The 23,371-nt window shown below is 42.7% G+C and overlaps 2 protein-coding genes and 1 non-coding gene across 12 annotated transcripts in view; 2 read left to right on the forward strand and 1 right to left on the reverse strand.

Moving 5' to 3' along the window:
- Positions 1 to 433: 433 nt before the first annotated feature.
- PGAP4 (post-GPI attachment to proteins GalNAc transferase 4) lies at positions 434 to 23,365 on the forward strand. 10 transcript variants are annotated; one of them, XR_008618189.1, is made up of 5 exons: positions 701 to 1,074; positions 8,878 to 8,926; positions 14,646 to 16,324; positions 20,640 to 20,806; positions 21,974 to 23,365. XR_008618189.1 is itself a non-coding variant. In XM_028493745.2 (4 exons), the coding sequence occupies exon 4, from the start codon at positions 14,723 to 14,725 to the stop codon at positions 15,932 to 15,934; it is 1,212 nt and encodes a 403-aa protein (XP_028349546.1). In that variant the 5' UTR covers positions 434 to 679; positions 8,878 to 8,926; positions 12,145 to 12,226; positions 14,646 to 14,722; the 3' UTR covers positions 15,935 to 19,118. The 10 variants fall into 10 exon arrangements, 9 of the variants coding, with proteins under 9 accessions (XP_028349546.1, XP_007119603.1, XP_007119610.1 ...); XM_028493745.2 differs by lacking the exons at positions 701 to 1,074; positions 20,640 to 20,806; positions 21,974 to 23,365 and adding exons at positions 434 to 679; positions 12,145 to 12,226 and having other exon boundaries at positions 14,646 to 19,118; XM_007119542.4 differs by lacking the exons at positions 20,640 to 20,806; positions 21,974 to 23,365 and adding an exon at positions 12,145 to 12,226 and having other exon boundaries at positions 14,646 to 19,118.
- Positions 2,763 to 2,866, reverse strand: LOC112065571 (U6 spliceosomal RNA). Its single transcript, XR_002892107.1, has one exon. It is a non-coding gene; the product is annotated as a U6 spliceosomal RNA (small nuclear RNA).
- Positions 21,995 to 23,371, forward strand: part of ALDOB (aldolase, fructose-bisphosphate B) — a 48,061-nt gene continuing 46,684 nt past the window's right edge. Inside the window, exon 1 of the mRNA XM_055087061.1 lies at positions 21,995 to 22,009. The gene's annotated coding sequence lies outside the window, so the exon portion shown is untranslated. The remainder of the gene's footprint in view (positions 22,010 to 23,371) is intronic.

Below are 23,371 nucleotides of genomic sequence, written 5' to 3' on the forward strand. Positions count from 1 at the left end.
GTAAAATAGATAGCTAGTGGGAAGCAGCCGTATACCACAGGGAGATCAGTTCGGTGCTTTGTGACCACCTAGAGGGGTGGGATAGGGAGGGTTGGAGGGAGACGCAAGAGGGAGGAGATATATATGTATATGTATAGCTGATTCACTATGTTACAAAGCAGAAACTAACACACCATTGTAAAGCAATTATACTCCAATAAAGATGTTAAATAAATAATAAAAAAATAAAAATAAAAAAATAAGAATGCACATAAAAAAAAACCAAAAAACCCCCCAAATCTCCTCCCACAATTAAGAGAACACGCTTAATGGCCAGCTGGGGCTGTGAACACTGCAGATACCTAATCCTTCCAGCATTTCAACTTCCTTTGCCTTGAGCCTGCTTTTCCCTTTCTAACCATCAGTTGGCGCCTTTTGCCGTCCTTTTTCCCCAAAGCTGGCTTCTGGGGGCTGCAGTCGCTCCCCAGCTCTCAGGTCACATGGCCTGCCAGAGCGAGGGGACCCCGCGCCGGAGCTGCGCCGCAGGAGGTGAGGCTTCCGCGCGCACCCGGCTGCGCCCGCTCCTCCGAGGCCTCAGGGTCCGGCGATGGCTCCTCCATGGGCATGAGCCAGATAGCCGAGGCGACACCAGCAAGGGCCTTCAGCGTGCTCAGGGGACGGAGCTGACCGCCCCCACCGGGTAGGTTTCCGCTGCGCACGATCTGCTCAGCCCCCTTGGCATCATGACTGGAGCGCCCACCCCGGAGATGTCTCCAGAGCGAGGGAAAAAGAATTAGGGTTGCTGCAGCTGGCACGCGGAGAGCAATTGCAGGGTCTGGCGTCAGCCTGGGAGGGCCTGCGGTCCCGGCGGTGTTCTCTGGGCGGGCGGGCTTCGCTGCGGCCCCGCTCGTGGCGGTGGCTGCTTCCTGCCGGAGGACTGCGGGGACCCCAAAAGGGCGTCCCCCGCGCGGCCAGGGCCGGGATCTGCGCAGGGATGACTGAGTGTCGCAGCGAGCTTGCCTCCCTACCCCTCGCCCGCTTCCGTGGCGCCGCGAGGCCGACAGAAAGGCGGTAGCCGGGCGTGTGCGAGTCCAGGTAAGACCCAGCTCCTGCCCAGCGTGGTCCGGCCGAGCAGCCTAAGGGAGGATCGCCTAATGGCCGCCCGCTCGTGGCTGCCTCTGCCGCCCGTCGGCCCCTCGGGTCAGCCCCGCGCGCCGATACACGCGCTGCTGCGGCGTTCGGTTTCTGCGGGCGACCTCGCAGCCCCGAGACCGAGGAAGGGCAACCGGGCAGAGGAAGGCGTCCTTCCCAGCTCCCGGAAAGACCGGACCGAGGGAGGCAACCCGGCAATTGAGACTGTTAGTTTCTTCCTACGGGTGGGGAAACTGAGACCCGAGCGCGGCGGGGACTCCCCAAGGTCAGTGGCAGACACTAGATCCACTCTGGTCCTCCGCTGCCATTCTCTTTCCATGAGGGATAGTTAGGACCACCCCGGCTCGTCTCGCCCTCTTCCTGGCCTCTGGGTGCGGGCGTTGCCAGTGTCGCACTGCGCCCGCAGCATTGGAGGGTGGGTGCAACCCCGGCGTCCCCTGCTTGTCCCTTTTTCTCCCCTAGGTGAGGGGACACAAGGGCGGATCCAATGATGATCTCACTATGCCGATCATTAGCAAAACCTGCAGGTGTGTGTGTGTGTGTGTGTGTGTGTGTGCGCGCGCGTGTGTGCGCGTTTCCCTTAGAGAACTAAACCTTGTAAGGCGGATTGGCTTTTAGGGTTGCATTTCTAGAGTGCACTGCACCAGGTATTTTAGAAGGTGAGAAGAGAAAACCATGTTTGTCTAACATCATTAAAATTAGAATTTTTTAAAAGGATAAGCTTATTACAAAACATTCAGGAAACAGAAAAATGTAAAGGAGAAACTAAAGATAACTTAAAACTTCATCTCCTAGATTGTTGAGATTTCCTAGATATCTTAAAAATTTCTCTGCATACACATTTAAACCAGTAACGTGGGCAAAACAAATTGTTTCAATTTGTACGTCTGATTACCCGGGGGAATCAACTCTTTTTCCTCTGTGTATTGTGGGCCTTTTGCATTTGTGTGTGAATTGACTATTAATTCTTTTGCCCCTTTTTCAGTTGCAGTGTCTTTCTGTTCCTGATTTTTAAGCGCTCTTTATATATTACATATTGCTAGTAATTCTGTCATCTATGTTGCACAGTCTTTCCCAATTTACTTAATGTTTTTGTCAGTTTTTCATCTTTGGCCATTCAGCTCTATTCTTCTTTTTTCTTTATGGTTTCTGCTCGAGTATTTTGCTGAGAAAGGCCTTTCCTAACCCAAGTTTGTATAAATACTCTCCTGTATTTTCTTCAGGTACTTTTAAGCTTTGGTTTAAAAATTTTAATGTGTAATTTATTCTAGTTTAAGTTGTAAAGTGGAGAGCTAATTACTTTTCCTAAATGGTTAGCCAGTTGCTACAAAGCTATTAAGTTCATTTTTTACCCCTGATTTAGACTGCTACAATTATGGTATATTAAATTATTATATATTTATATCTGTTTGTAGATTTTTGCATATGTCTATCAGTATATTTTGGTGCCAGTGCCATGTTATTTTAATTACTGAAGTTTTATAACAAGTTTAATATCATATTATCTAGTATCACCTTCCTGGCTTTTTTAAAAAATCAGTTTTATTAAGGTATAGTTTCCATGCAGTAAAATGCACCATTTAAATGTATATTTTGATGAATTTTGTCAAATATAACCACCATCACAATAAAAAATTATGGAGCACTACATAAACTTGATGTCATCATTGCACAGGGGCCATGCTAATCTTCAATATATCATTCCAGTTTTAGTATATGTCCCAGCAAAGCGAGCATTTCCTAGCAGTTTTTATTAGTACTAATTCCAGGTTATCTTTAGAATACTTTGGTCAAATTAACCAGCCTCCTCCTGTTCCACCAAAAGAAACAAATCATGTTTGTATTTCTACTGGATTTTTGATAATTATCAAAAATTATCCTGAGAGTAGGACCCCTGAGTGTCACGTTCACTATTCCAGTGCCTGGTACAAGACTCAGTATTTGTTGAATTAAACTTTTAACAATGATCATAAAAGTAATATATGCTCTTTGAGAAGTGTAGAGGGCAAAACAGGAAACCTCCATCCTGCATACCTTCATCTCTCCTTCACTAAATTATACTCCACGTTAAAAATAAAATGATCATACTATGTATACTTTTCTACAATTTGCATTGATTTTTTTTTTTTTTTTTTTTTTTTTTTTGCGGTACTTGGGCCTCTCACTGTTGTGGCCTCTCCCGTTGCAGAGCACAGGCTCCAGACGCCCAGGCTCGGCGGCCACGGCTCACGGGCCCAGCCGCTCCGCGGCATTTGGGATCTTCCCGGACCGGGGCATGAACCCGTGTCCCCTGCATCTGCAGGCGGACTCCCAACCACTGCGCCACCAGGGAAGCCCCCTTAGAGACTTTTTCAAACTACCTGGTTCGATATAACGAATTACCATAAACTGGGTGGCTTAAGCAGCAGAAACATTTACTTCTCACAGTTCTGGAGTCTGGAAGGCTGCGATCAGGATGCCAGCACAGTTGGGTTCTGATAAGGGGCCTTCTTCCTGGTTTATGGATGGCCACCTTCTTGATATGTTCTCACTGGCAGAAGAGAGAGAGGAAGCAAGCTCTTTTCTGTCCCTTATAAGGGCACTAATCTCAGCAAAAGAGTTCCACAAACATGATCTAAATATCTCCTAAATACCCCATCTCCAAATATCATCACATTGGGGATTCGGATTTTGATATCTGAATTTGGGGGGAACACAAACATTCAGTCCACAGCAGAGGTTTAGCTAAGACTTTTAAAATGTCAGTATATTTAAACCTTTCTTTTTCTTTTTAATGTCTCCATATCATCCCCATGTGTAATTATCTAAACATCTGTTTCCTATTGCTGGCCATTTCCTTTCCCTGTAGTTTGTCTATCCTTCTCCCTGCCCTGTCCTCTATTCCTCTCCACCTCTTTCTCCCTCTCTTTCTTACTTACAAACAAAATTGCTGTGAACATTCCTTGTCTATGTTTGGTAGCATGTGTTGGCATTTATGCAGGGTAGATTCCTAGAAGTAGAATTTCTGTGTCAAAGGAGATGCACATATAAAATTTTTGTAGATACCATCCCAACTTTCCCTCCAAAGTTTCCACCAATTTATATGAAAGTGCCCATTTACTGTACTGGCCCACTCCCTCTTGAAGTAAATTGGATTGACATTATGTTAAATATAGAGATTAATTTTGGAGAAAGAGACCTCCATCTCTTCTTTCATTAGTGAGCCTTCTCAGCTGGGAAAATGTTATTTTTATCAATTTATTACACTTTTAGAATGTCCTTCAGTAGAATTTTATAGGTGTGTATATTCTGCATATTTTTAAAATTTATTTTAGATATTTTTGGTTTCTTTTTTTTCATTTTGACTGAGATATTTTATCCCTTTGATTAATTTAGTAATTGTCTTGATTAGATGAAAGCAATCAGTGTATATATGTAGTGTGTGTATAATATTATATATTATTTTTGCATATTAATTCTGTTACTGAACACATTCTGAAAGTCTTTTACCATTTCTAATGGTTTTTCAGCTGATTTTCTTGGGTTCTCGATCCATGCAGAGACAATATTGCGTATTGGTTGAGAACATGAGTTCTGGAACCAGTCTGCCTGGATCTCAAGTTTTGCTACCCATTTAAAGCTTTGTTAACCTAAGGTACAAGTTAATTGTGCCTTAATTTTTTTCAGGTATAAAATGGACTTAATAATAGTACTTCTCATAGGCTTCTTATGATGATCAATGAGATGCTCAGAACAGTGCCCAGCACATAATAAGTGCTCAGCAAGCACTTCCAAGTAAGTTGATGTCTGCACATTAAATTGGGAGTCTTTGATACTCCCAATTTTATAGCTGAGGAACTGAGACCCATAAAGATCATTTATTTGCTTAACAAATATGAAAACTTTTCTATGCATAGAATACTGTGCTGGGTCTGTGAGGGGTATCAAAGATAAATTAGACTGAATCCACTAATGAGGGATTTATAAGGCAAATTGGGTTGTAAATCAAGGGCCATGAAAAAAGCCATGTAAGGCAGCAGGCATCATGAAAATAGCATAGGCTTTGAAATTTTTCCTGTGTTTGAATTTCCTGCTTTCAACTTGGTAGCGTTTTCTTTTTCATTTAAATGAGATTAGTTCCATTACTATTTGAGAGTTGCTCTTTTGGTCAGAAGAAATATACCTAAGAGTCCAGTACAGAACTTGGTTATGTAAGTAGGAGCTTAATAAGTGGTAACTGTAAATAGATACAGTCTAAAGTAGAAAGTGACAAATGAATGTCCTTGGATGAAAGTTCATGTAAAGGGCCTTAGCACTTGAGGAAAAAGAGACATTATTTCTGGTTGGGAGTGTTTACCTAAAACAAATAGACTGGCAATTATTTCTCCAACAAAGATGGGTTTATTTGGGATCAGCAGAGAAGTGCAATTCAGGGTCTGCAACCATGGTGAGTCATGTGCAAGTCCCTGCACAGCAAGGGAAGGCAAGTGCTTTTATGGAGGGGAAAAGAAAGTTGGAGGGCAATAGTAAATAAACAGCCATGGCTTATTGTTGGCTGAGTCCTTGCCAGGAAAGAAGAATCTTTTTCTTCCTCTTGGGCTCTGCTGTCATCACAGGGCAAGAGAGCTCCTCTTTCTGGTCTCCATACTCAATTTAATTGAATTTTCTGTTTAATAATTTTTTACATTTCCTCCTTTTGATGAAGATCTTTCTCTGAAAGCATTGCTGATGAAGTGTCAGGTTTTCTACTTTCAGAGGCTTTATGTCCCTCAATGTCAGGAAATACCTTTCCTGGGTACAGTATCTCATGTCGGAGGGAATAGATTAGGAATCTATTGAGGTCACATGTAAGTAACAAGGAGGGGTAGGAGGGAGAACTCTCAGGCACTTTTCGTATAAAATCTATATGTTATCAAGATCATCGGGCTTCCCTGGTGGCGCAGTGGTTGCGCGTCCGCCTGCCGATGCAGGGGAACCGGGTTCGCGCCCCGGTCCGAGAGGATCCCACGTGCCGCGGAGCGGCTGGGCCCGTGAGCCATGGCCGCTGAGCCTGCGCGTCCGGAGCCTGTGCTCCGCAACGGGAGAGGCCGCAGCAGAGGGACGCCCGCGTACCACAAAAAAAAAAAAAAAAAAAAAAGATCATAAACATTAGAGATTACTTGAAGTGTTGTCATTTTCAGTGATTTGGCAACAAACTTCCAACAGGCCTAGTCTGGATATCTTGAGAAAGCTGTCTCATCAGATGCTTCAATTCTGGGAAATCTTTACTTTCAGGTCACCAGATGATGTGCAGGTCCAGTCAGGATTTTATGCTGTCTTTCGTTGTGTCACATGTATCCAAGAGTCTATTCCTTGGAGTTTGGCAGCACAAGGGTTGGTTTACCTGATAGGGACATTTCTAGTGAGGTTGAAGAGAGAGTCTTTCTGGAGGTGACTTTTGCAATAGACAAAATCTCCAGGTTGCAAGACGTGATGCTTAAGGTTTTCATCTCCCTAGAGTGCACTGTGAAAAGATTGCTTTACCACACATGGATATTTTTAATAGGAGCAATAGGCCTCTACACTATTGCAGTATCTCTCCTTTTATCAGTTGTGAGTCAAAAGAAGCAGGAGCCAGGTTCATTGGGTGTCCTGGGACTATCTCAAAGTGTAAGAGTTTTTGAGTTATAAGAGAAGTGGCTCTTACCCACTGGACCACCAGGGAAGTCCCTTCAATTGAGTCTTAATGACATTAGGACATTTGACTAAACCAGAGGATTGAGGGTGGTAAGCATAGTGAAAGTGTAAAACTGGCCAAACAGTGCAGAATTGCCAAAGTACCTGACCAGTAAAATAGGTTCCTCAATCATTATGAGGTTCAAGAGGAGTTCCCTAAGTAGGGATAATCTTTTCTCAAGAGGCGTTAGCCAGAGAAGAGGCAGCAGCCTGTCAGCAAGGGAAGGCTTCAGTTCAGTATGAAAATATACAGACCAGGTCTAAAACATATTTATATCCACAAAATAGAGGAAGTTGTATGAAATCCATTTGCCAGACATCTAATCATCTGTTAGACAGTTTAAAATGTCCAGGAGCATTATGAACAGACTTCCCAGTACTTCCCACTTGTACTTCAACAAGTGGGACAGTGAGGTGTAGGCACTTTTTGTAGCCTTGTTAATGTTTCCCCACCAATACTGATTCATGAATGTTATCATTTTGTCAGTAGACCTATGGCTTAATGCATGTACAGTGGCGAGGAGTGGGAATTTCAGTGTCTCTGCTAGGATTGGGTTATTCTTCGCTCCTAACCAGAGATTTCTCTTTTTATCAAATCAACAGTTGTTGAATTTCTAAACTTGTTTTTCCTTTTCAGAAGCCAGTTGTTGGGCTTCTCTAGCCAGTTTTTCTACGTTACCATTTGGGGAGCCTTTGGACCATCATAGAGGTTTGGCTGCTGAGGGTTTCTTTAAGGGCAGCCTTTTTTTTGCAGAAATGTCAGCAAGGTGATTTCCCTTAGCTTCCAGAGAGTCAAGTTTAGAACACCTCAGAATCTTAATAGCTAACGTGCCAGGTAAACGTATTGCACCCAATAATTTCTAAACATGGGAGCCATTTTAAATTTTATTTCTGCTTGAAGTAAGGAAGCCACGTTTCTTCCGCAACATTGCAAAATCATGAACTACTCTGAAAGTATATCTGCTGTCAGTATAAATCATTGGCAGCTTTGTTCTTGGCTTAAAAGTACAAGCCCTTGTAAGAGTATATAATTCAGTTTGTTGGACTGAAGTAGCCATAGGTAAAGATGCTGCCTCAACAACATCAAAAGGAGTTGCAGTAGCACACACAGCACAATATTTGCCAATGTCACTTTTAAAATAAGAACCATCAGTGAACCACAAGACGTCAGTGTTACAAAAAGGATTTTCCTGCAGATCATCATCAGGGGTCAGGAGGTGATTTGTCAGTGGTAAGCAGTCGTGAGGGACTTCATCATTGATGTGGGGGGAGAAGAGTAGCAGGGTTAAGGTTATTACAGTGTAAAAGAATTATGTGAGAAGCAGTTAACAAAAGGACTTTATAGGAGGTGAGGCAGCTGGCTGAGAAATGTTGACAGTGAGCACCAAGATTGTGGTTCCACTGTCAGTGAGGACTGGGAGAGATTCATCCCCAATCTGGAGAAATGTTTCTCCAAATCTCTTAAGTGGGAAGATTGGGAAGAGCCCCTGGAGTCCCCCCCCACCGAGCCCCATTGTTGAGAATTCAGAGGACATTGGACTGGTTAGAGGGCAGAGGTGCTGAAAATGCTTAAATTTGTAACAATCTCTTTTCTGATGTCCTGGCTGTTTGCAACTAAGCCAGGCCCTCAGGGAGAAGCTTGTAAAGTATTCAGTCAAATCCCTACCTGGGAAAGAGTGGGAGATGGGCGGTTTTTGCCTTTTCCCTCAACACTGAGCCCTGGGGGTTCAGCAATGGAGAGTGCTCACATACCCATTAAGAACAGCTTCTTTGCTAGTCCTGTTGGTCTTATGGATGTATTGCCACATTGGCTTTCAGAGTTACGTGTTTGGGGGCCTGTCCCTCAGGTGGGAGTCTTAAAAGTTGGGGCTCTGGGTATGTGGTCCAAACCCTTCACTCCTCAGGGTGTTGTTCCCAATTGTCTGGCACTGTGCCAGGGGTGGGGTTTATGGAAAGAGCATGTCTTAGCCTTTCCTGACTGTTTTGACATGGGTATTTTCTCATTTGCCTGATGTGTAGGAGTCACTCAGCTAATTTCTGGTTTTCTCTCAGAAGGAATTTCTCCTCATGTACATTCGATGAGTCAATGGGAGGAAGGAAGGTAAGGAGCCTTCAATGTTGCCATCTTGGTCTCTCTCTGAGTTTACTTTGTGTGTGTGTGTGTGTGTGTGTGTGTGTGTGTGTGTGTGATCTTGCCACATATTCATACTTGCCTTGGAATAGGAAATAAACATTCAGTAAAAACATATAGGCAAAATACATTTTAAACATGCAACTGTTAACCTACAATCACTATGTATTGGGTTGACCAAAAAGTGCCTTCAGTTTTTAAGTAAAAATAAGAGACACATTTTTTGTTTTCACCAAGAACTTTATTGAACAACGTGTTCACCCTTTTGTTCCACTACCTTCTGCCATTTGTCAGGCAACTTCATAATTCCATCTTCCCAAAACCTTTTATCTTTTTGAGCAAAGAACTGTTCTAGGTACCTTTTACAGTCTTCCAGGGAATTGACATTTTTTCTCTTAAGAGAATTTTGTAAAGACCTAAATAAATGGAAATTCGAAGGTGCAATGTCTGATGAATATGGTGGATGAAACAGAACTTCCCAGCCAAGCTGTAACTGTTTTTGTCTAGTCTTCAAAGAAACATGCAGTCTTGCATTATCCTGATGGAAGATTATGTGTTTTCTGTTGACTAATTCTGGACACTTTTTGTCGAGTGCTGCTTTCAGTTGGTCTAACTGGGAGCAGTACTTGTTGGAATTAATCGTTTGGTTTTCCGGAAGGAGCTCATAATAGAGGACTCCCTTCCAATCCCACCATATACCCAACATCACCTTCTTTGGTTGAAGACCGGCCTTTGGTGTGGTTGGTGGTGGTTCATTTCATCTGCCCCACGATCTGTTCCACATTATTGTACAGCATCCACTTTTCATCGCCCATCACAATTTGTTTTAAAAACGGAACGTTTTCCTTACGTTTCAGTAGAGAATCACATGCAGAAATACGGTCAAGAAGGTTTTTTTCGCTTAACTTATATGAAACCCAAACATCAAAGCGATTAACATAACCAAGCTGGTGCAAATGGTTTTCAACGCTTGATTTGGATATTTTGAGTATGTCGGCTATCATCTACGTGGTATAATGTTGATTGTTCTCAATGAATGTCTCGATTTGATCACTATCAACTTCAACTGGTCTACCCGATCGTGGAGCATCGTCCAGTGAGAAATCTCCAGCACGAAACTTCACAAACCACTTTTGACACATTCCATCAGTCACAGTACATTCTCCATAAACTGCACTAACCTTTTTTTGCATTTCAGTTGCGTTTTTACCTTTCTTGAAATAATAAAGCATAATATGCCGAAAATGTAGCTTTTTTTCTTCCACCTTCGGTATTAAAATGGCTACCCAAAAATTCACCAATTTTGATAAGTCTTTTTTTAAATGCACACTGATATGACAGCTGTCACATACAATCTAACAACATTGTTTCGAATGAAGTTAACGACGAAATGCTACTAGACCCATCTTACGGAAAAAACCGAACGAACCTTTTGGCCAACCCAGTACTTTATATTTTTGCACGTAGACCTAACATTGCAATTAAAAAAAAAAAAAAGTAAACCAGATTGAGACCCTTAGGAGGATTTTTTGGGGGGGGGGAGGCAGGTAGATTTCAAAAAACAACATGAATTTTCTATAATTAAATACAGAAAATATACTGGTTTTCCCAAATGAATAATTTGATATGTTAACACTTCACCATTAAGAATGTATACCACCTGGATGGGATCCTAGCGTAGGAGAAGGACATTAGCTAAAAACTAAAGAAATTAAAGTGTGAACTAGTTAAAAAAATAAATAGAATTAGTAGCCTCAAACTATAAGGCAGTTACTTTGTGAGTTTGCTTACTTTTAATGGGTACTTAGTATTCCATTCTTTGGAGGTACCATAGTTTATTTGACTCACTCGCAACTGACGGGCACTTGGCAATATTTTGCTCTTACAAATGATGCTACAAGTCGTTTCTCACACATGAGAATATATATCTAGGAAAGAATGCTAGAAATGGAATTGCTGAGCATTAGTGTGTTTTGTTAGTTATTTCTAAATTAATTCTACAGAGGTTGTGCCAATTTATACTCCCATTTTGCTAATGCAAAATACGTGAGTACTTGTTTAGTAGGTCCTAAGATAACACAGGCCAGGGATGGCCCCTCTAGGAGATTGTATTATGGGATGAGGAAAAGCTATCTATGTGAAGAGACAAGGAAGGTGTGGGAATAAGAATGTTCCAGGGTAAGGGAGTTGCATGAGCAAAGGCCAGGAGATGGGTAAGAGCTTAGCATAGTTGATGTTCGAAAAGAAGGTCAGCATGTTCAGAGCTGCCCTGCTCACTGGCTGCATGTGGCTATTAAGCACTTAAAGTGTGGTTTGTCTGAATTGACATATGCTGTAAATGTAAAATACACGCTGGATTTCAAAGACTTAGTATGGAAAAAAGAATGTAGAATACCTCATTAATAATTTTTTATATTGGTTTCACGTTGAAATAATAGTTTTGATGTGTTGTAGTAAAATATATTATTAAAATTAATTTCATCTGTTTCTTTTTACTTTTTTATTGTGGCTGCTAGAAAATGTTAAATTACATATGTGGCTTGCATTATATTTCTATTGGACAGTGCTAGTCTAGAGCAGGGGTTGATAAACTATGGGCTGCGGGCCAGATTTGGTCTACAGCCTGTTCGTTTGTTTGTTTTCCTACAGCCTGTTTTGATGTGGCTGGAGCACTAAAAAATAGATTTTACATTTTTTTAAAGAGTTAAAAAAAAAAAGAAATAGTCTAAGAGGAATATGCAACAGGGACAGTGTGTAGCCCACAAAGTCTAAAATATTTACTATCTAGCCCTTTGCTAGTCTAGAACATACAGAGAAAAGAGGGCAGTAGAACAAGATGCCAGGGAAAGGCAGCGTCCAGATCATAAAGGGCCTTTTGGATCACGATAAGATGTTTAGATTTTATTAAAAGAGCAACGGAAAGGTAAAGAGGGGTTTTAAGCAGGAGAGTGGCATGATCAGATTTATATTCTTAAATGATAATTGTCTATGTGTGTGCATGTGTCACATTCTCGCTTTACCAAAAACTCACTAGAATAGGGTATTGAAGGAGATAGGATGGTAGTTTTACACCAAACACTGAACTCTGCATTTCCATCATAATCGCATTGTCATCTTAGCACTTAATATGTGCCTGGCATTTTCTGAGCTGTGTGCCTTATCTTATTGACTGTATTTTGTTCCTACAGCTCTCTTGGGTAATAGCAAGGGTAGGGAGAACAGTGTGAGCAGGAAGCCACCTGAATGACTCCATTCCCAAGATCAACTAAGGTAGAGTGTGAGCTCAACCCAGTTTCAGCCCTTGGCTTCCACTGGAAGTGATGCGGAACTGGCGAGGCCATGGGGATGTGCAGCCACGTGATTTATTAACTCCATTGGCTTGAACATCACAGGGCGATGCAGCAAGTCTGCAGGTCTTTGGAAGTCCACATAACAGCAGACCTGGGGTCTCATACTACTCAAACCTCTCCCTGCTTATTTCCCTCTTTAAAACTATCCAGATCTCTTACTAGTACTGGGCGAGTCTGTCTCACCTCTGGGGTCCCACAATATAATCTGCCGCTGTTGCTGAAATGAGACTTATCATTCTACTTTCTTGAGTTACTATGTCATCATGCCATAGAGAGAAGTTTGGTATTCTACACAACTCTAATGGCAGGGTAATAATAAGCAAGTCAAAAAATCATTAGTGGCCAGAAACAACGGTTTGTGTTTTACTCACAACACAGCCCACTCTAGGTTGGGCGGGTGCTGGGAGGTGAGATGTAGGAGGGACCTCTGTTCCAGGCAGTCATTCAAGGACCCAGGCTCCCGCCATCTGGTGGCTCCTCCCTCCTCTAGATCAACCAAGGCTGCCCAGTCAGCAGATGGAGAAAGAGAAAGTCAAGAAGGCACATCTGCTCTCAACCACCTTGTTCCAGAAGTCATAACTGTCATGTTGCTCACATTTTACTGGCAAGCCCTAGTCACATGACCCTACCTGGAAGAAAGCAGGCTAGGAAATGTGGTCTTTCTGTGTGCCCAAGAAGGGGGGAATGTATGAGAGCACTAGAGACTGCACCACAACAACCTCATATGGTACCTGGGCAGTCCTTCTTCAAGACAACTCACAAGCTAGGCCATTTTCTTCCCAATATGTGCAAACTTTATCATGTTTCTGAGGTAAGAGGTTTACCTTTTATTCTATAGACACCGTTTAGTTTGGCATTGACCATACTGGAGTTATACTGGCTTTGTCCTTTTAGTTCTGTTTTTGGGTGCAAGTCTGTTTTCCCTCAGATTGTTAGACCTACTTACTCCTAAAATATTACTAAGTTTGTACATATGGGGAGATTTTATATATATATATATATATATATACTTTTTTTTTTTGGCTTCGCCGTGTGGCATGTGGGATCTTAATTCCCCAACCAGGGATTGAACCCGCGCCCCCTGCAGTGGAAGTGCAGAGTCTTAACCACTGGACTGTCCCTCAGATTGTTAGACCTACTTACTCCTAAAATATTACTAAGTTTGTACATATGGGGAGATTTTATATATATATATATATATATATACTTTTTTTTTTTGGCTTCGCCGTGTGGCATGTGGGATCTTAATTCCCCAACCAGGGATTGAACCCGCGCCCCCTGCAGTGGAAGTGCAGAGTCTTAACCACTGGACTGCCAGGGAAGTCCGGATATGGATATATTTTAATGGCATTTTTATTCTGTATGATTTTGCTCTGTAACACATTTAATCTTCACAGTAACCCTGTGAGATAGGTATTATTATTACCTCCATTTTAGAGGTAAGGAATCCAAGCTGTGGAGAGGTGAAGTGACCTTTCACCGAGTGGCTGAGCTGGTATTCACTCCAGCATGTGCCTGACCTCAGGCTTGTACTCTGAGAGATGATGTTACACTACATTCCTTCCTGGACCAGGCTTGCGGCAACTTTCTGTTTCATCTTCATCTCTGCCTACCCTCTCCCTACCTCACTGAAAAGCTGCTTATAGATCTTCCTTCCGATATTTCCTCCCCTCCCAAAGTCTGGGGCTCTAGAGTTCTCTTGAATATGGGGGAGAGATCCTTTCTCTCACTGGTTCCCATGGCAATTCTGTAAAATATAAAACGGAAGAACAATCAGGATTAAATTAACATGTAATTTTAAGTGTAGTTGCATGAGGTTAGAGAAATAGGAATGGACGATCTTGATAAAGACATTTCAGGGAATCCTAAATAGTCCTTTTCTTGTTTGGGATGTGCAAAAAAGTTTTCAGAAACTACTATGCACCGTTAGTCCACAAGTACTTACAATGTACTTACCTTGGAACTTACTTTAAATGTGTCTTTCCTTTGTGCCTTGCTTTTTTGCGTCTGTTTTAAGAACCTGTGGCTATGTAGCTGATGAATTGAAATAATGATTTTGCTAGCCTATCTGGTGATTTTCTGGGACACTGTAAACCTTAACTAAGCATCTGTAGGTGTGAAGACTTGGTTGGATGCACCAAGGTTTCATTACTCATAGAAATGATCTAAGAATCCCAGAGATCATTAACAAATACAACCAAAGAAGAGTATACTGGAGAAAATACTTAAGTCTCTAGTAGCTACAGAGCCTAGAATTAGAATTTCTGGTTTGACATGTGCCGAGTTCCATCCCTGGATTTTTTAAAGCCCTGTACCATTCTTTACTTTTCTCTCTTTAGGTTTGCCTTGCACTGATTTTGGCCTGAGGTCCAGGATGGTGTTTTCTTGGGACCAGACCTGACCAGAAGTCGCCCTCATGAGCACTTCAAGCTCTCCAGCTGCCATGCTCCTCCGGAGGCTGAGGCGGCTCTCCTGGGGCAGCACTGCTGTCCAGCTCTTCACCTTGACGGTGGTGACCTTTGGTCTGCTGGCCCCCCTGGCCTGTCACCGGCTTCTGCACTCTTACTTCTACCTGCGCCACTGGCACCTGAACCAAATGAGCCAAGAGTTCCTGCAGCAAAGCTTGAAAGAGGGTGAAGCCGCCCTCCACTACTTTGAGGAGCTGCCCTCTGCCAATGGCTCGGTGCCCATTGTCTGGCAGGCCACTCCCCGCCCCTGGCTGGTCATCACCATCATCACTGTGGACAGGCAGCCTGGCTTCCACTACGTCCTGCAGGTGGTGTCCCAGTTCCACCGGCTCCTTCAACAATGCGGCCCCCAGTGTGAGGGGCACCAACTCTTCCTGTGCAACGTGGAGCGGAGTGTGAGTCATTTCGATGCCAAGCTGCTGTCCAAGTATGTCCCTGTGGCCAACCGCTATGAGGGCACGGAGGATGACTATGGCGACGACCCTTCGACCAACTCGTTTGAGAAAGAGAAGCAGGACTACGTCTATTGCCTGGAGTCCTCCCTGCAGACCTACAGCCCAGACTACGTCCTGATGGTGGAAGACGACGCCGTTCCAGAAGAGCAGATCTTCCCAGTCTTGGAGCACCTTCTGCGGGCTCGCTTCTCCGAGCCGCACCTCAGAGATGCCCTTTATCTAAAGCTCTATCACCCCGAGAGGCTCCAGCACTACATCAACCCAGAGCCCATGAGGATCCTGGAGTGGCTCGGTGTCGGCATGTTGCTGGGGCCCTTACTAACCTGGATATACATGCGGTTTGCCAGCCGGCCGGGGTTTAGCTGGCCCGTCATGCTCTTCTTCTCCCTGTATAGCATGGGGCTGGTGGAGCTGGTGGGCCGGCACTATTTCCTGGAGCTGCGGCGGCTGAGTCCTTCCCTGTACAGTGTGGTCCCTGCTTCACAGTGTTGCACCCCGGCCATGCTCTTCCCTGCCCCGGCGGCCCGGCGGACCCTCACCTACCTGTCCCAGGTGTACTGCCACAAGGGCTTCGGCAAGGACATGGCACTCTACTCACTGTTGAGGGCCAAGGGGGAGCGGGCCTATGTGGTGGAGCCCAATCTCGTGAAACACATCGGGCTCTTCTCCAGCCTTCGGTACAACTTTCACCCAAGTCTGCTCTAGCCTGCCAAGAAATGCCTTTCTGAAATTGGCCACTTCTTGGAGATTCAACTATTGAGCTCTTTATTTGGACATGGTTGCTTGCAGATATTTCATTGTCGTAGGGTTGCTAGGGATATAGACACTGGATGGCTGAGGAACATACAAGTCAAGAACCTTGGCTTTGGTAACTCTCTGGCAGGAGCAAGTTGTTCACCGTGGGTCCAGACCTCTCACCCTCCACACAGCCACACTGCCTCATGCAGTCTGACCCACCCAAAGAAGGGCATTTAAATACCACTTATATTCTCCAGTTGTTTTCCGCTCTGCTTCAGACAGAGTTTGTGACCGCCAAAAGTATTGTACACAGTGATATGACCAGTTTAGGATTTTAAGCGTAGAATTTGGTGAAAGGTGAGATTCTTTTGCAATGATTTCTTTCTCATTGGGAATAAGAATGGTTGTATGTTTAGAATATATGTCCCAAGAGGCAGGACCATGTTGATGGATTCTATTCATTTCCTTGACCTGGAGTAATAAAAGCCACGCAGGGCCCGGCATCTTGGAGGCAGGTGACCCAGCTTTTGTTACCTGGCGTTTTCTTTTCCACACATCTGTAGTGCACTGATAATCAATTTTGTTTGTGAGAACTTTAAGGCACAGCAAGATCTGAAAGCACCTTCTGGATCATCAAAGTCAGATTGCTTATGTTTAGTAGTGATTTAATATTGAAGATTTTTATCATAATCTGATTCTTTGTAAGTTGGACATTGCAGAATGATATAGAATGGGTGAGCTCTTTACTAATAGCATATCCTTTTCCCTAACTTTGCTGGCTAATCATTCACCTTCACTTCTTTTTCTTCTATGTAGCATGATGTTATAGAAGAAAAAGCATGGACTGAAGTCAGAAGACCTGAATTTTTATTTCAGATCTCTGTTATGTCCTAGTGGTGTGAACTTGGGCAAGTCATAAGCACTCTGAGTCTCAGGTTTGTCACCTGTAAAATGGGGACAGTGATATCTACTTTTTTAAGTTGCTTTGAGGATTAAATGACAGAATGTATGTAAAACACTAACAAGTGCTTATCTCACAGAGGGCACTTGGTGAATATTAGTTTTTCTCTCTCCTATAATAAGCATATGAAACTCAAGTGTATTTTGGATAAAGGTGTTAGTGATATTATTTAAAGTATGATATGGGGCATAGGGCTGACACCTATGGAGCAGCTGTTCCAGACCAAACACTGCTAGAATAAAGGCTGACTTTTCCTTGTGACTTCGGAAGGATATGCAGCTCAGTTTCATCTAGCCCCACCTCCAACCAAACCCCAAATAAGAATTGTTCATTCAACTGGAAATGATCTGAGACTCCTCTTGAGCTTATTCCAAGACTCGCATCTGAAAACTACTCTTCTCAAAAGTTACAAGTAAATTTCATTTGACAATACTTATCAAACCAGTGGCCGACTGTCCCTTTGTGGGGATGGATGATTATATTAGAGTGAAAGCAGCTGTCAACTTTGTTTCAGTGCCACATCTTCCCTTTGCTTTTAAGTTTCCACAGTGAGCTAACACCTTGGGATCTGCTCGAGAACACAGAGAGTAACAGGGGTTCATCACCACACTTTATAGATGAACAAACAGGCCCCGAAATGTTAAAGGATTTCTTCAGGTTCACACAGCTGAACAGCAGCAGAGAGGACTGGAATGTAATAGATTTTCTGACTTCCAGCCCCTGTACTTCTTTCTTAACTGCATTCATTTTATAAATATCTATGTAGTCAAATTCTCTTTTGTGAAATCTGATTGTAACCTGGACTAAATAATGTCTCTGTAAGCTAAGATGGTAAAAACTCACTGTGGTGTTGGTCTTGGGGAACAAACAGGTATCAACATGTGTTGTGTTATTATAGTGAGCTGTTATGTATCCCCCAGGAATGTCCAAAGTGACTAGAGCTACTAGATGACTTACTGAGATTCTCAGATTCCACCCCTTCATCTCTCCTCTTCCAGTAACTGGTTCAGCCCCATGTTTGAGAATTGAACCGCCCTCAACCTAGAATTCATTTGAGTTTGTTGCATTAGTGATTGGATCTCCTCATGAAAAGTTTGTGTCCAATGACAAAACATGTAAGCTGGCCAAGCCCTAGATCAGAATCATTGCTGGTTTCCATTTCTGCTCTTTCTAATTCAGTTGTCTACCACACGCAGACATTCCTTCCCCTGACTCCTTCATTCTCGATGGCTAAAGTCATCTTTGCCTTGTCTTATTTCTCTACCTACACACTAAGACATCTTCCCCCATTGATCTTAACTAGAGTCTGCCATCCTTGGACATTTTCTGCAGAAGCAGACATCCTACCCACTTTTATGCCTACCCACTTTCTAGATCGCCCTTCCTTTTGTCTCTCATTCCTGCAGTCCAAATTGTGTATGTTGTCCTGGATTAGGACAGCTGACAGCTGTCTCTCATTTAATTAAAGCTGAAGTCTCTCATTTAATCCTAAGCAGAGGGCTAGGGGAGAACTGAAGTCCCCTTCCAATACCAAGGGACATAGTTTACCAGGAGGGTAAAGGCCTCTAACAGTCCTGCATACTTTTCAGAAGTTAAATTATTGTCAGGCCTAAGAAGCTCCCTATGGTGACTGACTGTATTTGCATAGACTTATCGGTTCAAATAAATGCACCCGTTTCACCAAGGCATCCTGAGAAAACTGGTCGTTCTCTTGTTTCTACAGATGAGTTTTTCTGATGTGGTGAATAGTATCGAACACACACACACACACTCACACTATTGTGGGGTGTGAGCCATTCAAAAGTATGGGCTGTTTGCTTAAAAATTCATAACTGAATCTTATACTTCTTAAATGGAAACATTTGAATTGTGCTTTCTTTTTTTTATAAAAAAGTGGTGAGAATACTATAGTGCAACTGGAGAATACAAGTAGGATGAATATAATGATAGGATTAATTTAATTTACCTTGGATACAGTCCTCATTTGGGGGAATTTATTTAATTGGTACCTTAATTTGGGTAAAGAGGCGTTCTCTTTGGATTTGATTACTGTGGGGTTTTTATATACACTGTGATGCATTGTGAATTACTGTAACACAATATAAAATTGGGTAATTTTAAGTCACATGATCCATTTGGATATTTTTATCCCAGCTACAATGAGTTTGCTGAGAAATGCTCATTAACTGGCACTGTTTTTTTTAGGTTGGATTTTGTTTGGAAAAAAACCCTGGAACTACATCAAAGATGATTGGAAATATAATTTTAAAGTACTTAATATAACTGCAGTGGAGATGTGCTGTGGCTTCCAGGTCATTACAGTACTTGGATGACAACATTGCTGTGAGACACCACTCTGCAATGAATGGGGATTTTTGGTTTAAAATTTAACAAATTTTCTTGATCTCTTCCCTAACAACCTATGTAGAAACATGGATGAGTGATTAAAAAAAAAAAATCTATGTTAATAATTTGGGGGTAAAAACAGATGAAAATATAAAGGCAAATGATGAATTTAGCAAAAAGAAACAAGGACCAGGTGGCATAAGTATGTAGGAATGGGTAGCTCAGAGAGATGGAGGAAGTAGACAAAGATGTAGAGTGAAGCAGAGGGTCTCACATTTGTCAGCTGTTGTGTGTCCCAAACTCCCTTATGTAATAAATCCTTTATGTCTGCCCCACCGTCATGAAATCTTTATAGGACCAGCCTATGGAGAATACAAAGGAACGAAACAATGGATAGTCAGTGTTCTGGATAAATAATTCATCCCTTTGCTAGGACCTGGCTTCCTATTGCATTTAGAATAAAATACAAACCTCTACATTACCTCCCAGGCCAGATGTGACCTGCCCCTGCAAAACTTCATTTCTTAACCACTTCCATCCTTTTTCTCCAGGCTCTAGCCACACCTGCTTTCTTTAACTTCCTCGGACTTGTTACAGCAGTTCTTACTACAAAAGGAATTTTCACTGCTATTCTCTCTGTCTGGAATACTTTTCTCTTGGCTGAATCTTTCCTATAATATAGATCTCAATTAAATTTTAATCCCTTTTCCCCCCAACAGACTTTCCATCCTATCTAAAGCAGTCTTTCCCCTTCCCAACCACCAGGTCATCTATCACATTACGCAGTTTGATTCCCTTCAAAGCTCTTCTTATTACCTGAAATGTATTATTTTTGGTTTTTTCCCCTATTCTACACCCCCCCCCAGAATATAAGTTCCAGAATATCAGGGGTCTTCTAGGCTTCATTCACTGCTCTATCCCTAGAACCTAGAACAATACCTGAGACATAGTAGGAGATGAATGAGAGAGAGAGATGGTGGTAGTAGAGGGAGAAAGAAAGTAAGGAAGAAAAAAAGCAAAGGGATCCACAGTGGAACTGCCTCCAGAAAAAAAGAATACTGGAAGAAAAGAAACGGGACTAGGGAAGAAAATTAGAAAGAGAGGAACAAAGAGGGATCCAGGTAGTGAGGGCTGGTTATGATGTACCATTTTGACACCTGTAAAAAGAAGTTTTTTAATGTGTTTTCCAGGCAAAGGGAATGACAAATGCAAAAAGGAACTTTTTACACCACCACACAGCTACTTTTTTCTCTGTTGTTATTAGGGTTTTGTTTTCAGTGTGTGTGTCGGGGTTGAGTGTGTTTTTGGTGGGGTGGGGGGTCCCTGTGTGTTATTCTAAGGGGAGGGCTGGGTTTTCTCCTTCAGGCTTCAACTGCTGCATCTTCCTGGTATTACCAATGGGAATCATCTTGACATGACCACCACCCTTGGTGGCTCCACGGCCTATTCTAGGACTTTTAGGCAAGAGGCTGGAAAGAGAATGAAGGAAAGATCACCACCTGGCACCAATGAACCCTTCTCAAGTTCTATCAGTAAGTGGCGAGATGGTTTAAGTCTTACCATGTAGCTCTGGGTGATAGCGGTGGGCTTTCCAAAACATTATGACTTAACACAAACCAAGAATAGAGAGGTAAACCTTCCCAGAGGATGGGAGGGACAGGAAACTCATAAGGATCATTTTTCTGGTACATTACTTGTGTGTCCTTTATGTTCTGTTAGCCTAGCTTTGTTTAAATGTGAGCAAGCTGAGTCCTCTGCAAAATTCATGCACTGGCAACATGTTAGACAAAGAATGCACCCCACCCCAACTTGTTTTTATCCGGAAAAAATGTAAACCCTGGCATTGCTGTGACCGAGGACCTAAGACTTTGGTTGCTTGTACAGGCCAGCAGCTCATACTTTTGAAACACAAGTCAAACCAACCAGTGTTTGTAGATTTCTTTCTAGCAACATGTTTGGGCAGTTACTCTTGTCTTCAACCAAACCCCTTTCCAGCCCCGGTACATACAGATCCAGAATCCAGGGGTTCAGCAAAAGTAGCTTGGCTTCCATCTAGCTCCCCCTCCAATGAGGTTTATGATAAAGGAGAGGTAGGATTACATCTTCTTCCTGCAATATGCACAGGAAGCAATCATATTTTAAAAGTTATTCAAAAAATAGTATGTATCTGTCACATTCCAAATTGTAGTTCATGTATTATTCTGCAAGGAACTACATCAAACAAATTAATCATAAGTAAATCTAAATTTAGCTGTTTATCCCCAACTTAATAAATGCCTAAATCATAGTAGCAACATTCAGATAACTCAAGCTTTTTTTCTTTTTTAATCCAGCTAAACTATTAGCTGAAATGCCCCAATCTGCAGAAACACATTCCTGTATTTGAAACAGAAAAGGCTTTGAAGAGGTTAGAATCACATTATTTTTCATTTACCCGTTAACACCAAAGGAAGAAAAGAAGTGTTTCAGCCAAATTAACACCTTATTGTCACACTTAAACATTAGTCCTCACACTAAGGCAGACACACATTAAAATTCTGAATTGCAACTCAGGACCCCTTTAGGACAAAGAATCTTTGTTTTGTAAAAGGCACCAGGTGTCACGTCTCACATATTAATTTACATTTGGGGTGACAGGGACTGTGCTGAATGCTGCAGACACAAGGCTGAGTAAATAAGACATGGTTTCTTCCTTTCAGGACCCTGGCATCCAAGGGGGCAGCTGGGACAGGAAGGTGAGTCCTGGGTTGGTGGGGTCACAGGATGCTGCTGTCTGTAAATTACCCCAAAGTGCCGGGAGTCTAAGGTACCCCAACTTCCTCAACTCTTCGGCAACCACTTTTGCCGAGGACAACATGGTCCACCAAAGAAGTCTAACAAAGGAAATTTTTTACATAAACGTTTATTTACAGGAAAAAACGAGAGGTGTGGGTGAAGGGGAATGAACTTGTCCCAGCTAGAGGGAGATAAGGAGGGTGTGAGTTACCTCTTGGAGAAGGTGCTGTCGGGAAAAGATATGTATCTTTTGCTGTAAGAGGCAGATCCAGAAAATTATCATTGAAGGGTTATTTCTTTTCCTTGCATTTCCGGAAGAACAAGCCTCTTAATATCCTATTTTCTAATCCAAATTCATGTGACATCTTTTTCTGAAAGTGAATAAAATTGACTTCCAAAGAACTTTGCTTGCCCACGGGTGACACACCTTGTTGCAGCACCTTGCCGTTACCTCAAAAAAGAATCAAGAAAACCTCACTGCAAATGTTTTACTGTCCATCTCGTCTTGCTGACAAAAGCGTGTTGATCCTCCAATGGAGAGGGGGCTGTGAGGGTCACAGTCGTCCTCACTCCTTTAAGGTGAAAACTGATGCCTTCCTGCCAGGTCATCGCCCTGGCCCAGGCTTGTGGCCTTTGGGTTTCTTGTGTAAAGTCTGTTCTTTCCAAGGCTTGTAGTCTCCACAGCTGACTGCAAGTTAGATCCAGTCTCCTGGAGCTTTCTGATGACTTCTTCACGCACCACAAGCTGTGAGTGAGCGCCCTTCTTTGAACTATGAAGAATGTTTAACTGAGGGCCATACATTTCTTCTGCTTGTCCTCATCAGGTTCCATATGGATCTGCAAGCCTGAAGACGCTCATTCCTTTTACAAATTATTATTGTCTATCGATTCACATTGAAACAGTATTGGCCCAAGTTGTCAGTCTGGCTCTAAGGCTAGCTGGTCAAGTTGCTGCTCCACAAACAGTGGAATATTTCTTAATTCACAGCCATTGTTCATAACTCTTCAACTACTCTAATCCTTACCTTCAAGGATTCCCACATATGAGTGAACTAAGCAGCATAACACTAAACAAGAAGAGAAAGACCTGAGTTTTCAGCAAATGTAATTCTTAACTAGTTAGAAAGCATTCGCTAATCATTTCTAACCACGTGCCAGTAAGTTTGGTTTACATATGAAAATTCTGATTTCATTTGCCAAAGATCAGACATCTCAAATGAAAAGAAAAAAATGCTGTTATCAGGCTTCCCTGGTGGCGCAATGGTTGAGAGTCCGCCTGCCGATGCAGGGGACACGGGTTCGTGCCCCGGTCCGGGAGGATC

The sequence above is a fragment of the Physeter macrocephalus genome, chromosome 9 (assembly GCF_002837175.3).
Source record: "Physeter macrocephalus isolate SW-GA chromosome 9, ASM283717v5, whole genome shotgun sequence".
Classification (NCBI taxonomy): Eukaryota; Metazoa; Chordata; class Mammalia; order Artiodactyla; family Physeteridae; genus Physeter; species Physeter macrocephalus.

What these genes read in the sequence shown, in the direction of transcription:
- PGAP4 (XM_028493745.2), top strand. Translation starts at nt 14,723, where the DNA reads ATGAGCACTTCAAGCTCTCCAGCTGCCATGCTCCTCCGGAGGCTGAGG.